The 14,642-nt window shown below is 44.5% G+C and overlaps 1 protein-coding gene across 5 annotated transcripts in view; it reads right to left on the bottom strand.

Annotated features, from left to right (window-relative positions):
• Positions 1–14,642, bottom strand: part of STS (steroid sulfatase) — a 387,926-nt gene that overhangs the window by 336,280 nt on the left and 37,004 nt on the right. For all 5 annotated transcript variants that reach the window (XR_009517951.1, XR_009517950.1, XM_060001752.1 and 2 more), the window contains exon 6: positions 1,851–1,987. Coding sequence is in view for 3 of the 5 variants with exons in the window: in XM_060001752.1 (XP_059857735.1) it covers positions 1,851–1,987 (137 nt within the window). In the remaining 2 variants the exon portion in view is untranslated. The remainder of the gene's footprint in view (positions 1–1,850; positions 1,988–14,642) is intronic.

Raw genomic sequence — 14,642 nt, forward strand, 5'->3', positions numbered from 1 at the left:
GAATGTAATGGCTTAAGGGAAGGATTTTTATTTTTTGGCAAAAAAAAGAACACAATCATCTATTAATATGATATCAGGGTCTAATGCAGATCTCGAAGATTAAAAAACATTCTGTTTTATTCAAGAGGGACCAGTAGCAGGAAAACATTGGAACTTAGAGACTTTTTTAATGAGTCAGGGTAGGCATATGTACTGCTCTAATAAAAATTAATCAGTAGGTGTGATGACACCAGCATGAGTTTGCTTGCCAGCCAACAAACGTCAGAGAGGTGTACACGAAACCTGTTACGCTAACATATAACGCTCATTAAAGACATAAAATATTCTACTGACTCACACTACGAAGTACTCCAGTGATTTACACTACTACGGTGTGGAAAATGGATACTAATTTACATGTACCGTTTTAAGAATGAAAAATGAAAGAAGGCAGGCTTGTATGGGTGTATGTCAAAGCCCTAAGTATAATGAATTTTTCTTACGAATCTCATTAGGCAGGTTATTCTGGTTTTGTTTTTCCTAGTACGTGTTCAGCATCTGTGCTCACTTCTGTTATCTGACAGCATCACAGACAAGGTTAGAAAAGAAAGAAACTTGGAAGTTACCTCATCTGAATTCATCAGGCCCACAGGTTCAAGACATCTCTGAAGTTCCCGGAGATAGTAACAGAAAGAGCTAGAAGCTAGAATAAGGGTACAGTCATCTTGTCTAAAAGACGGTGCTCCTTAGAAGATTTAAATGAAACAAAACTTGTTCTTGTCATTCCCAACGTTGGTGACCGAATCACGCTCAGTTTGCTTTTAATACAAACCAACCAAGAAACTCTGAGGCCATGTTCAAACACCTCCAAAACATCTCGATGAAAAAACTATCAATCCAGGGCATAAAAAGAAAAGGAAGGAAGAACAAGAGGGGCGGGGGTTGGGGGGAGGAAAGGAAAAGAAAGGAAATATGCAAAAATCTTAAGCAACCTGTTCACGGGTGCCATTTGCTCAATTCTGTCCAATTTTGTCCAGATGGAGCGAGCAATGTCACCATAAGAGACATCTCTGGGATAGATAGGAATTGAATGCAAAGTTCAGAACCCACTGATTTTCCATCCCTTTGCTTAACCCACATACTCTGGCTTCCTCCACACTCTGTGCAATAGACCCGAGACGGCTTAGCTGTGCAGAAGAAAGCACGGTCACCGTGATCTCGCGTCGATGTGCAAGACACCGTTTAAAAAGGAAACCTCAGAAGGAAGGCTTCCCAGTACCTCTGAAAAACATGCTACGTTTCTCAGAAACAGGGTAACCTGCTTAGGGAGAAGGGACACAGAGAGCAAGGCAATTCCTGCCGTCCTCACAGATGCAGCAAGAAGAACACAAGCTGCAGAAGAAGGAAACACAGCGGTGCTCGCGGCATCCATGGAAGACTCCAGGGCTACTGCACGGAGACTCACCAAGGCCGTAGCCCATGGCGAGGCCTCTGCCTCCCGAATCTGCCTTGTGCTTAACTTCGCTACAGACAAGGGGTTGTGCACATTGAATCGCTAAAAGCATAAGTGGTGATGAGGATTCATGCTTTGATTCCTTTTCTTCGTTCATCTCTTTGATCACCAGCCCACAGACGCAGACTCCTCTTGCTGCTGTATCCATTGGTAAACACAAGCATGGACTCGGGGCTGAGATGCATTTTGTATTCTGCTTACCTTTCACAGTTAGTGTTTTTGAAACACAAAAACAAAAAGCACGTGCTGTCTCTGAAGGCATCGGGGACATAGGTGGAAACTCAGAGGAAGTAAGATAGAAGCAGGAAAAGCCTCAGTCACATCTGAAGGACAGACTGGAAGATAAAGGGACACATACCGACACTCCAATCCATTTCCTCGGCAGCATCTCCATAAGCGCCGTGTTTACTTTTGCCGGCAAAGTCCTTCGAAGAGAAGAGAGCCGTATGCATGTGCAGGAAAGCCAGGACAAGCAGGAAAGGGGTCTTGGCGTTCCTGAAAAAAAAACCAACATCCAAGAGCAAAATAAGCATGTTGGCCACCGTTGCCGCTTGCTTGTTTTTTATTCTGAAAGTGAAAATGTTTATTCCCTTGGTTAAAAAAGATGGCATGTATAATTTTCAGTCTCAAACGATAATATCAGATTCAGCATACGAACTGAGGAAAATTAAATCAGCTCCGACTTAATGGCAGTGAACTTTACAAAAATTTTTATTTTGTATCAGAATATAGTTGATTAACAACGTTGTGTTAGTTTCGGGCATACAGCAAAGTGATTCGGTTATCCATATACCTGTATCTGTCGTTTTTCAAATTCTTTTCCCATTTAGGTTATTACAGGATACTGAGTAGAGTTCCCTGTGCTATACAGAAGGTCCTTGTTGGTTATCTCTTTTAAATATGGCAGTGTGTACGTGTCAATCCCAAACTCCCAATCTGTCTCTCCCTGCTACCCTTCCCCACTGGTGACCATAAGTTTGTTCTCTAAGTCTGTGAGTCTGCTTCTGTTTTGTAAATAAGTTCATTTGTATCAGTTTTTTAAGATTTCATGTATAAGCAGTATCATATAATATTTGTCTTTTTCTGACTTACTTCACTTAGTATGATAATCTCCAGGTCCATCCATGTTGCTGCAAATGGCATTATTTCATTCTTTTTAGTGGCTGAGTAATATTCCATTGTATACATGTACCACAGCTTCCTCATCCATTCCCGTATGTTCATAGCAGCACTATTCACAATAGCCAAGACATGGAAGCAACCTAAGTGTCCATCAACGAATGAATGGATAAAGAAGATATGGCCACCATTCTGATTAGGATCAACCTATGATTACACGATACAGTTTGAAAATTTAGAAAACACCACTGAATGTTGCCGAATACTGAATCTCTTATTTGGGGGATGGCAAGTCTCTCTCCATAGGTAATCATTGTACCCTCTACAGTTCAGCAGACTGATGTGCTACGTCCTTGAGATATTCTCCAAAGAGACAACTCAGAAAAAAAAAATGTATTGGAGAATGACCTACTTTTTTCTTGAATTCTATTCTTCCCTCTCTCTCTGAAATTTATATGAATTGAAGCACCTACAAAACTGTATTCTTTCTGGAAAACACACACGCACGTGCGCACACGCTCCTACCTAGTAAGGACACTATCTTGAGTTGTCAACTACTTAGATCCACAGTTCAAAGCCAGTTCAACTTTGTGTGCTGTCATGTTGCACACCTCCTACTAGAGAACAAGTCTCCTGGCAGGAACACTCCACCGTCAATACTGAATTTTGGACGTTGAATGGAACATCCTCTGAACTGGCCTCAATCTATACTTTAGTTGAGAGAGACGGATGGTATTGCAAAAGCTTTTCGTAGTTCAGAGTACACCTAAACCTAGTCTGGTGGAACTGTTGAGAAAGCACAGATGCTGGAGCATTATAAGTCCCTGGAGCGTTAAAAGTCACTGTGCACATGTGGTCCTTGGGACAACTGCCTGGCAGCATGGTTACTGTAGGGAGGTCTGGGGGTTCACACCTGAGTCTGCTCAAAGGGATCAATTAGTCACATCACTTCCTCTTGACATCTAGTGGACCTCTGAGAAATGCACTCAGTTGCTGTGTTTCAGTTTCATGCAATAGCCTTCTCCTATACCTTATTCCAGGCGACCATCAGCAATTCCTTTCTGGCTAAAAGGGAATACTGAGTGAGTGCCCTTTTGAAGGCTATCAGGGCATAAATGAAGAAGGGAATGAATGCACTAATGGGTGAATGAATGTAATTTCTGATAAAGCATCTGCTGGTCTCCCCAAGGATCACTTATATGCTCTCCTTCTCCCACTAGACCACAGGCTGGGGCATGTCATCTACATCTGTGGATTCCCGGCACCAGCACAACGCCTGGCAGGTAGCATCACTTCCGTAAACCTCTGTTATTCAATCAAATATTGCATTAGCTCTTTCAGCTTCAAAAGTACCACCCAGACCTTTAGTGAACTACTTGGGACTCATGAATGCAACGTGGTTCATGTAAAAGTTGCTCTACAGCAGGTATTATTATATATATGCGTGCATATATATCTTATATATACAAAATAATATGTATACACATGTATGTATAAATATTTTATACACACACACACACACACACACACACATATGTGTCTGTGTGTGTGTCTACCTATATATGTAGATCTATATCTCCAAACTTCTAACCTAAGTCAAAAGTCTCTGGCTGTTTTGGAGGAATCACACGCTGTGTTCGACATCTTGGCCATTGAGCAAAAGTTCTAAAGGAAGAATCTATTTAATTCAAACAACGAGCAAAGGTTCTAAAGGAAGAATCTATTTAATTCAAGCAACGTTGCTTGTATGTGTTTACTTACTAACCTAACCCCTCATGATAACCAAAACCACTTCAAATTTACAACTGGGTCTCACAAATGCCGTAACTTTACCTTTAATAAATAAATGGATGACACCCCTCTAAATTCATTTTCAATTTCCTAATGTGAATACAACTTGGGTTCCTTCAGCTCCTACCGCACTTGTGGGTCAACTGCTCACATCTACTGAGTATCACACTTTCAAGGTCGCTCGCTTTTGGGAACAGAAAATAAACACAAAAGAACACACTATGAGTGAGTCGGGCACTTCCTATTCTCTGAAAACAGCAAATTCAGCAACTTGTTGTTGATTACTTGAATAGTGTTTTATATTTCCAGCGCTGGGAGATGAATTCTGTCACATTTTTTTTTCTTTTACAAGAGTATAAAATGAAGAAATACTGCTATTATTTCACAACTAGGATAGCAAAAAAAAAAAAAAAAAAAAAAAAAGGTTATAAGTGTCTTGCCCCACTTCTCTCAGTAACTAGAGTTTGAAGGCAGGAGAATTAGAACCCACCACCTCTGTTGTGTAAATCTCACTGTTGCCTCTCAGAAAGAAAAGAAGAGATATTCACGTGCAGACAGACGCACAGGGGCTGTCATCCAATCTGATGATATTTGCATGAGCGTGTGTACCCAAGGCATCCCTTGGCTACCTCAAAGGGTACATACCCTTGAAGACCCTGAAAGAAGTGAGACTAAGCCATGGGACACCATGGACTTTGGCCACACAGGAGGCCTGTTCAATTTCCACCCTAGGCATTCTGGGCACACGTTTCCTCACAACTGGATACACTGTACCTCCTTCTCAAGAAGCAGATTAGGGCGCTAAAAACTGGCTTGGATTTCCCAAAAGGAACATAAAATCTCACTCTTCATACTCGTCCCAAAATAGACAGTTACATTATGAATGGGTACAATTTCACTGCCACCTGAGGCTCCTCTGCTCTCCCATTTGTCTTTAGACTTAGCGTTAAGGAAAATAGACAAGGAAGCTTAAAAACTCCATTTCCCAAGCATGTACATGGTCATAACTTAAAATGCAGGATGTGGGCTTCCCTGGTGGCGCAGTTGAGAGTCCGCCTGCCGACGCAGGGGACACGGGTTCATGCCCCGGTCCAGGAAGATCCCACATGCCACGGAGTGGCGGGGCCTGTGAGCCATGGCCGCTGAGCCTGCGTGTCCGGAGCCTGTGCTCCACAACGGGAGAGGCCACAGCAGTGAGAGGCCCGCGTACCACAAAACAAAAAAAAAAATGCAGGATGTGATTGGCAGAGAAGGATGAGCTACTGCACGCCCAACAGCTTGGAAAAAAAATAAGAAAACTGAGGAAAGAGGCAGCCACCAACATTATCGGCATTTTATAATCACAGGGATCATGAGACGAAGGCATTTGAAAACGTGAGGTGAGGATGAAAAAACAAAGGATAAAGTGGGGGCAACAAGCAAACAAGGGAGCCCAAGACAAACATCCTTCATAAAGAGGGCAGGAAGAACAGGTGAGCTGAGTCCAAGAGGTACCCTTTTGGGGCTCAATCAATGACCACGGGATGTGATTTCTGTCTTGTGATGTAGGGGGACCCTGGGTGGAAGGGGAGAGGGCCATCATGCGTTGATTATAAATACGCCCCTATGTACAGAATTATTTTTCTATAATCTCTTTGGCATGCAGTAGACTGCCCGTGACAGATACCAGCCAAGGTGCCAGGTGTCCAAGAAGACTGATGAGGTTTTATACACAAAACCCAACCCTGGAACATTTAGGGAAGCGTACCCAGCTGCACAAACTCCGAACCACGAAGATTTACCCTCCGGGAACAGAGGTGTGATCAGTGTAGCATGGGCATGTGGGCTGGACAGACATCCACCATTACTGCCCTGCACACATCCTGAGATGTGACTGACAGCTTGATCGCTGGTGTGGGGGGAGGAACCCTTGCTCAGCCTTATCCTTCAAGAGCGCAGGAAAGGCCATCGTCCCTCGTTCAGAAGGCCCAGGTCTCTCTTCTCTCTACGACCTTGAAAACTAAATGACGCTGGAGCAAGTTGGCGGGAGGGAGATCTCTCCATAACTGCTTAGCTCCTTTTTTATTAGCTGCTTCAGTAAACAACTCTCTTGAAAATTTATTGCCACTGTCTCGCACGCTGTGTGAAAAGATAGAACTTTCAGCTGCTACATGCCTTCCCTCTATTTGTTACCAATACAGAAGGCAGCTCTGCACCTTCCCGGCAACCTGCAATCACTCCAATCTCAGAGTCAAAAAGATTTACATCCCGTCCACGCGTGAGTGAAACCTAGGCAAGAAGACGGCCATGGCATTATTATTATTACTTTTTCTGTCTGCCACGGTCTTGCATACCGTGTTCCTCTTCTCAAAGTCTGACCTTGATTATTCACCGAGTGTCCCCATTTGAGTCAGCGTCGGGAATGACAGGAATGCAACTAGGGACGTCTGTGCATTCCTCCCGAGACCCCTCAGATGCTGGTGATTAGACGAAGGCATAAACCAGGTAGCGCTGTCAACAGTCACCCAGCCGGAGTCCGTGTGACCACCACTCTGTACGCACAGAGATGGACACGCCTGGCTGTTCCCTTCATCCATCCAGGCCTTTCACATCTATTCTGCCCACGTGACTCCACGCACTAAAAATATAAAGCTAAGCTGGACCGGCTCCTGCCATCAGCAGCCCACAGTTCAGACAAGACCATCAATAATTGGTCTCAGCTGCTTTAAGTTCCACGATGGAGCACATCAGAGGATGGATACAGAGAAGGAGAGTGAATCTCAACCTGGTAGGGGTCAGGACTCACTCCTGGAGAGAGAGAGAGAGATTCCAGAAGTTCCTGCCGTGCGCTTTCCATAAATGCGTCGGTGTCTGAGCCACTGTCCCCTGGGTGCTATTCAGATACAGCAGTGGACGACGGCAGAGACGTAACCTGTGTCCTTACCTGGTGAGCTTTCAAAAGCACACTTTCTACGGCATGTGGTCCCAAACGAGTCACTGAACACTTCAGAATACATTTTTTAAAACAAAAACCCCACTGTATGGATTTTTACCGCTAACTGAAAGATACCACTAATAGGATGACGATTAGTTGGGACGGGGGAAAACCTGGGAACACTTTTAACTTTCTACTTCTTTATATTTTTATACTGCTTTGATTTTTTAAAGTAGCACATGCTACTTTCAAAACCACAGAAAAACGAAGATCTATCTTCAATATAAAAACGAAGACAGGAAAACCATGAAAGCCGCCTTTCCCCCCACAAACACAGAGGGAAAAGAAATAGATACCCAGGTGTGAAAGTCGGTTTGTGTAACGAGATTTGTGATGCTGCCCTGACTTTAGTCATGCTGGCATCCCCCCAGCTCTGACAAGCACCCCTGCTTCCCCACAAGCACCCTAGCTTCCCCACGATGGCCTCATCTGTGAGGCTTCAGGATGGGCTCTCTCTGTGAGACGATCCTTCACAGACAGCCTTGCCTGTGACTCCGTGCGACTCCTATAGATTATATGGCTTTGTACCCACAGTGGGGTACAGTGAGGACGCCCGACTGGAGACACCATCCATCATCGGGCTCAACCCTCCACGCACAGCTGGACTTCAATCAAAGGGCTTGAGGTCAGCCACACGCCCCATTCCAGAACAGATGGTGGGAAGATTCTTTGATGCTTCCGGCTTTAAATTACCTGGCGTTCGTTTGTTAAGTATCCTAACCCGGAGGTATTGAACATCTGTAGGAAAAAAAGTCAAATTTCTTTATGCTTCAGGTAGTAGGAAAGAAGAAGCTATGGAAATCGTTGTAATAGGAGATTTGACACTAGGGAAGAAGATGGATTTCCAAACTACTTCTGTTTCTGCTTCTGCTGCTTCTTCAGTTTCTGCTGCTTCTTCTGTTTTCGCTTCCACTTCTGTTTCTGCTGCTTCTTCTCCTTCTGCTTCTGTTTCTGTTTCTTGTCTTCTTCCTCCTCGTGTCCCCCTCCTTCAAGTCTATGCTTGGTCCCTGGCAAAGACGACAGGCTCACGACAAACTGACGAGAGGCCCTGTCCACTCTCAGCTTTCTAGACGGAGCCCCTTCCTCTCGGGAGAAGGCCCCCCGCCCAGTTAAGTGGACACAAGGATCCTCATAGACTATCTCTGGGGACAATGCAGGTGGGCGATGAGTGGGGACTGCCTCGCCGAAGGGGTCATCGTGACTTGTCCTGGAAGCAGGTAGAGGAAGTATGGCTGAGTAATCATGCCAGGTGCTCAGGAGTGCCCTAAAAGGATGGGGGTACAACAGCATGGGGGTGTGCCCCCTTGAATGGACCCTCCAAGGGAAACAAACAAGACTGCCTGTGTTACCCCATCCCAGGAAATCTGCCATGTCTGGGATACCTCTGTTAGTAGGTGGATGCCCGATATGAAGATAGGTCATCTATTCTACAGGTTCCCTCCCAGCCTGGACCCACGAAAGAAGCACATGCAGGGTGTGAGCAGACCACCCTCACGCTTCGCCAGAGGGAACCAGGGACGTGAGTATAATGGGGATCCCTTCTAAGACGTGGAGCACACAGCAATTCACTCAACATCAGGACTGAATACTACAAAACCAGGCCAATATTTTTAAAAATCGAGAAATGTCCAACTTAAAAAAATCCCCCGAAATAGTCCCCCGCACACACGCAGATCGGTAGTTCTGATTTCTCTGGAACGTTGGGATGCTGGGAGTACCACCCGCGCTCCTTCGGGACAGCAGCTCGCGGGAGCTCTCAGGAGTCAGCCAGCCGAACGGGCTGCACCAACTCCAGCTCCCTCGGGCCCCAAGCCTCATCCCGCCCAGCGCGCATTTCGTTGCCAGCCGGGGCCTCGGCGTAGTTGCGCCTTAACGCCTGACGTACCAAAGCTCACACCTCCTGATTCCCGTTTGGGTCATAATCCTGGGGCACCAAAGAGATCTGGCGGTTTGATGAAAAAGGGAAGGTCCGAGCGCGCTTTATCCAGACCCCGTTCAGGTAGGAATGCCGTGGGCCTGGACCCAGGATGACTACAGACGAGCATCCTCCAGGACCGCATTCCGCCTGCGGCTTTGCTCAGCCTGGAAGGAGGGGCGCGCCCAAAGAACCACTCCCCGTTCCTAAATTCATGTCCTGCTGCCCGAGGAAAGGCAGAAGACGAACCAAGGGACTTCCCTGGTCGTCCAGGGGTTAAAACTCCGTGTTCCCAATGCAGGGAGCCCAGGTTTGATCCCTGGTCACGGCACTAGATCCCACATACATGCCGCAACTAAGAGCCCACATGCTGCAACTAAGACCTGGAGCAGCCTAATAAATAAATAAATATTAAAAAAAAAAAAGGAAACCAATCAAGTAGCATCTACCCTTACTGAACAAGACAATTCTTTGATTATTTAACCTTTTCACTTTTGAACGTGTCTGTACGCGCGTGTCTCCCTGTGTGTTGCCCTTCATCTTTCATCTGATGTACTTTTCTCACCAAGAACTAAAGTCAATGTCGCCCCTATTCTTTTCTGGCTTAAACTAATGAAATGATCCCTTTGCTCCAAAGAAGCTTTGTGTCCAATCACAGCTATTCATCACGGCCACTGAGACCACAGCCCAGCTGGCAAGGTGAAAGGCTAGGCTGGAGGTGCCCTGTAAGTGCATCTCGGGACCCTGAGTGTGCAGAACGCTGACAGCACTAGGACAGGATAAAAGGTCAGATATCCGATGATACATTTATCAGCTGTCACAGGTCTGAGGGCGTTACCAGGACACAAGCGATGCTTGTACAAAGGCGTATTTATTTACTATAAAACTGCGGACTACAGAAAAGGTCTGGGGTGGGGGGCTCTTCCCCGTGACTCCCCACCAAGGGCAGGACATTTCCCTGTGGATGTTACTGCCCGCAGTCACTCATACTCCCCATAATTCTGATGTCACGTGGCTTCCCTGTGGGGAGAGGTCAGGGATCAGGGTTTGGTAAAGTTAGAAAAAGGGGATCTTACAACTCTGGGGAATCCGATGAAAAGCAGAACTCTATGTCATCTCCAGCTTTTGGACTTGTTTTCTGGTAGACCCTAAAGGACACTTCCATGAAGCACAAGAAATATCTGAAAATGAGCTTACCTGAAAATGGTTAGCATTGATTTCACTTTTGATTATAGGCTTTAAAGCTACAAACACACACACACACACACACACAGACACACACACACATGTGTGTGTGTGTCTGTGTCTGTGTGTCTGTGTGTAATGTCAATGCAACTCCCATAAACCAGGACCTGGAGAACAGAACACTCCTGGTAGATTTCATATGCATTTATGAATCCAGTAACTGGATACCCTAAACTATACAAATTATGTGGGTTTGTATAAAGTCACCACTTTGGAATATTTCTTCAGAGTGAGGGTGTCTTTACTGGCAGAGAAACACACAGTGGTTCCTTTCAACTGAAGTGCTTTTTCTAGCAACGAAACGCCAGTTTCAGTGACTTTAGGGAGGGAAGGGGCCAACAAATCTGGCTCTTGCCGTGGCAGAAATGACCCGGGTTCGCCTCTCTCTATGAAGGATGATGGGAAACGTGAATCTCTTTCCACCCGCTGACATCGCACCTTTTTCAATGCAGTTCAACCTGAACTAAAAAACTACCTTGGGAACAAAATTAACTTGCTAAATCCACCCGTCACCACGTAGCCTTTATCTTTTCGGAATACTCAGCCACTTCTCCCTCGCCACGGTTAAGGATTGTACTACGAACATGAGTTTATCTAAGAATTCCCAGGTGTGTTCTCCTTTGGGGGCATGGGACCCGGACGTTTCCATCTGGAGAAGGGGTATTGAATTTCCTAGTCTCCTTCCAAATAATCCACACTCGAACCTTACTGGTAAGTCTGCAGAGTATACGTGGCAGCAAGGAAGGCAGCAAGCTTGTTATGGTCCGCTCAGGAGAGCCCTCACAGAGAGTTAGATATGGGTTCTAACCCGCTATCTACTATTCCCTGTGGGCCTTTTGCTCTCACTCCAAAGTTCTGAGCCTCAAATTCCTCCACAAGAAGACATCTCTTCACCCATCTTCCAGGGTCCTTTTGTAGCACGTAAGAGGTGACGGGTATGAAACGTGACCAAGAGTACGTGTATAGCCACAGTGCCTGGCGTATATCTAACCAGTATCTGCTAAAACTTGAACACATCCCTAGCTGGGCACCCAAGCTGGATCTGGTTTACAAAGCATGGATGAGAGTCACGACCAGGGAGAAAGCTGGAATGACTGAAGGGCCCTTCATTCAGGGCATATAAGGAGGATTAAGTATCTCTAAGAAATCTACAGGTCATTCCTTTCCTGTCAGAGCAACAAGGATTTCTTGCTAATTAAAGTGTGTTTAGGATGACCTGTCTCGAATTACTGTACAGCTTAGAACAAGTGTTGAGCTAATTATCTAGGTCTCTAATAGTAGAAGCATCTTCCCGAGATAAGTTCTATCCCTAAAAGAGTAAATTAGGGTGAGGGATCGTGGAGTGCACAGTTATATATTCCACACCGTCACTCTCCTCAACCTGGAAACACCTGCTTGTAATCCCGGGGCACGTACATAAATCTGGTTCAGCAGACGTCATCTGAGACAGTCACAAACCAATAAAGCATCATCCCCTCATGCCCTTGTCATCTGTATCTCCACATCGCAAGTCAGTATCTCGAGAACAAACGTCTGAGTATAAATCATTTCATCCACAAGGCTCAGAGAGAGAATACAAATGTTAGAAATGAGAGCTTGAATCATTTTCCTCATCACCTTTGACAAATGAACCCAGGGAGAGCTGTGTACCCCAAAACTGGTTTTTAGATCAATACACTGAAATAAAGCACTGGTTTCAATCGGAAAATTTTGATTCAAGAGCATTTGAATAAACTTCACAAACACCGTTATTGCTTGGATGAGGTTTTCCTTCTTTTGCTTCTGAGTAGCCCTGAATCCATGTCTCAGAGCTCGTCAGGCCTGCCCAAATATCTCAGGACACTCTGGTCAAAGAGACACACATTTAAATGTCTTCAGATCCATGAAAAACATTTTTATAAATATGATAGTGTCACAGTCTGTTATGATTCTTCGGTACCATATTAAGGCAATTCTCTCTAGATTCCTGAAAATAACAATTCAGCAAATCAGATATCTCCTGTAACACAGGAAGACGATGTTACCCAAGGATGATTTTACCTAGATGTTTAAAATCTTTGAATCTTCAGATAATGTCCATGAGAAGGTTTGGGTGTGAATGACATCATGGTACACACATGGTAGTACTGTCCCTAATACTGACCAATTTATGCGTTGCTCCAATGTGGGCAATAGTCGTTTACATTAGAATCACCTATTTAAAGACTAAACCCTTTTCAAATAATTCAATAAGCATAACCTCCCACTACGGTGTTGCTAGAGCATCTTAAATATCTAGTTCTGGAAGAAAACTGCAGAAACCCCATTACAATCCAGATAAACTGGTTGGACCGCTAAGTATTGGAGAAATGCAAATCAAAACTACAATGAGGTATCACCTCACACCGGTCAGAATGGCCATCACCAAAAAGTCTACAAACAATAAATGCTGGAGAGGGTGTGAAGAAAAGGGAGCCCTCCTGCACTGTTGGCAGTAGTGCGAGTTGATGCAGCCACTATGGAAAACAGTATGGAGGTTCCTTAAAAAGCTAAAAATAGAGTTACCATGTGACCCAGCAATCACACTCCTGGGCATATATCCAGAAAAAATGAAACCGCTAATTTGAAAAGAAACATGCACCCCAATGTTCACTGCAGCACTATTTACAACAGCCAAGACATGGAAGCAACCTAAGTATCCATCAATAGATGAATGGATAAAGAAGATGTGGTATAAGTATACAACGGAATATTACTCAGCCATAAAAAAGAATGAAAGAATGCTATTTGCAGCACCATGGATGGACCTAGAGATTATCATACTAAGTGAAGGGAGCCAGACAGAGTAAGACAAATACCATATGACATCACTTCTACGTGGAACCTAAAAAAGTGATACAAATGCACTTATTTGCAAAACAGAAACAGACTCACAGACATAAAAGACTTACCAAAGGGGAAAGGGCAGGAGGAGGGATAAATTAGGAGTTTGCAATTAACAGATACACACTACTATACATAAAACAAATAAACAACAAGGACCTACTGTAGAGCACAGGGAACTCTACTCAATATTTTGTGATAACTTATAATGGAAAAGAATCTGGGAAAGAATTTATATATGTACATAGTATATCTATAGTATATGTAACAGAATCACTTTGCTGTACACCTGAAAGTAACACAACATTGTAAATAAACTACACGTCAATAAAAAATAAATGAAATTAAAGTTAAACAAAGATGAACTGGTTGAGGTTGAATACCCTTAGGCTAATCAAATTTGTTTCGATCCCGTCCCAAAGTCATACGCCAAGGAACCCATTAAAATTCCTCCTAATCATATGAATATTCATATAGCCTAGAGATTCGATCATCTGTGTCCAAACACCACATGCCGTCAAGATGTGCCTCACCCTGGACGCTGAGGGTCACTCCTGAAGCCTGTGATTTTATCAGGAGCGTTATTATTCACCCCCTCCCCACAGGTTTCTGAGGGACTGCTAGTCAATGGACAGGGACAGGAGAGGGTTCCGCTGCTTCCGCAAGTTTGCCAAACAGCAGACGGTTGTATTGTGGCTTAAACGGGTAGGGCTGCCATCCACAGAGCGCCACTGTACCTGGGAAGGGCCGTTCTCTTACTCGTAAAACACTGTAAGGCCCACCCATGAGGTAAAAGCTTTGTCTGCCATGCAGACTGGGACCCACTGTTGAGTCATGACATTCATTTCGTGTCACAACCAGATAATTAAAAAAAAAAAATAAAACAGAAGGGAATCAGGAAGTATCAGAAGTGATCACTCTATGAAGAAATCAATCCTTTCTGGAAACTTTTGCTTCGGTTAAACATCTGTGTATGACATCTCATTGGATGATGGTGTAAAATGTATGTCTTACGAAGTTCAGAAGCTTCTGCAGGAGATCATGTTAGCACCGCCTTCTAGAAAAATCTAGGCAGCTTAGCGATGGTGCCGTTCTCTAACAGCAAAAACCCACAGATGCTCTAGTATTTCTCAGAGTGTTCTACAGGAGTTTAGAACTCTAGGGGAGCTTGTTAACAGGGAGAGGCAAAGCCTTACCTTAGAACTACTCTCCGTAGGAATTTCTCAATGTAAGACTGGCAATGT

This window comes from Delphinus delphis, chromosome X (assembly GCF_949987515.2).
Source record: "Delphinus delphis chromosome X, mDelDel1.2, whole genome shotgun sequence".
Taxonomy (NCBI): domain Eukaryota; kingdom Metazoa; phylum Chordata; class Mammalia; order Artiodactyla; family Delphinidae; genus Delphinus; species Delphinus delphis.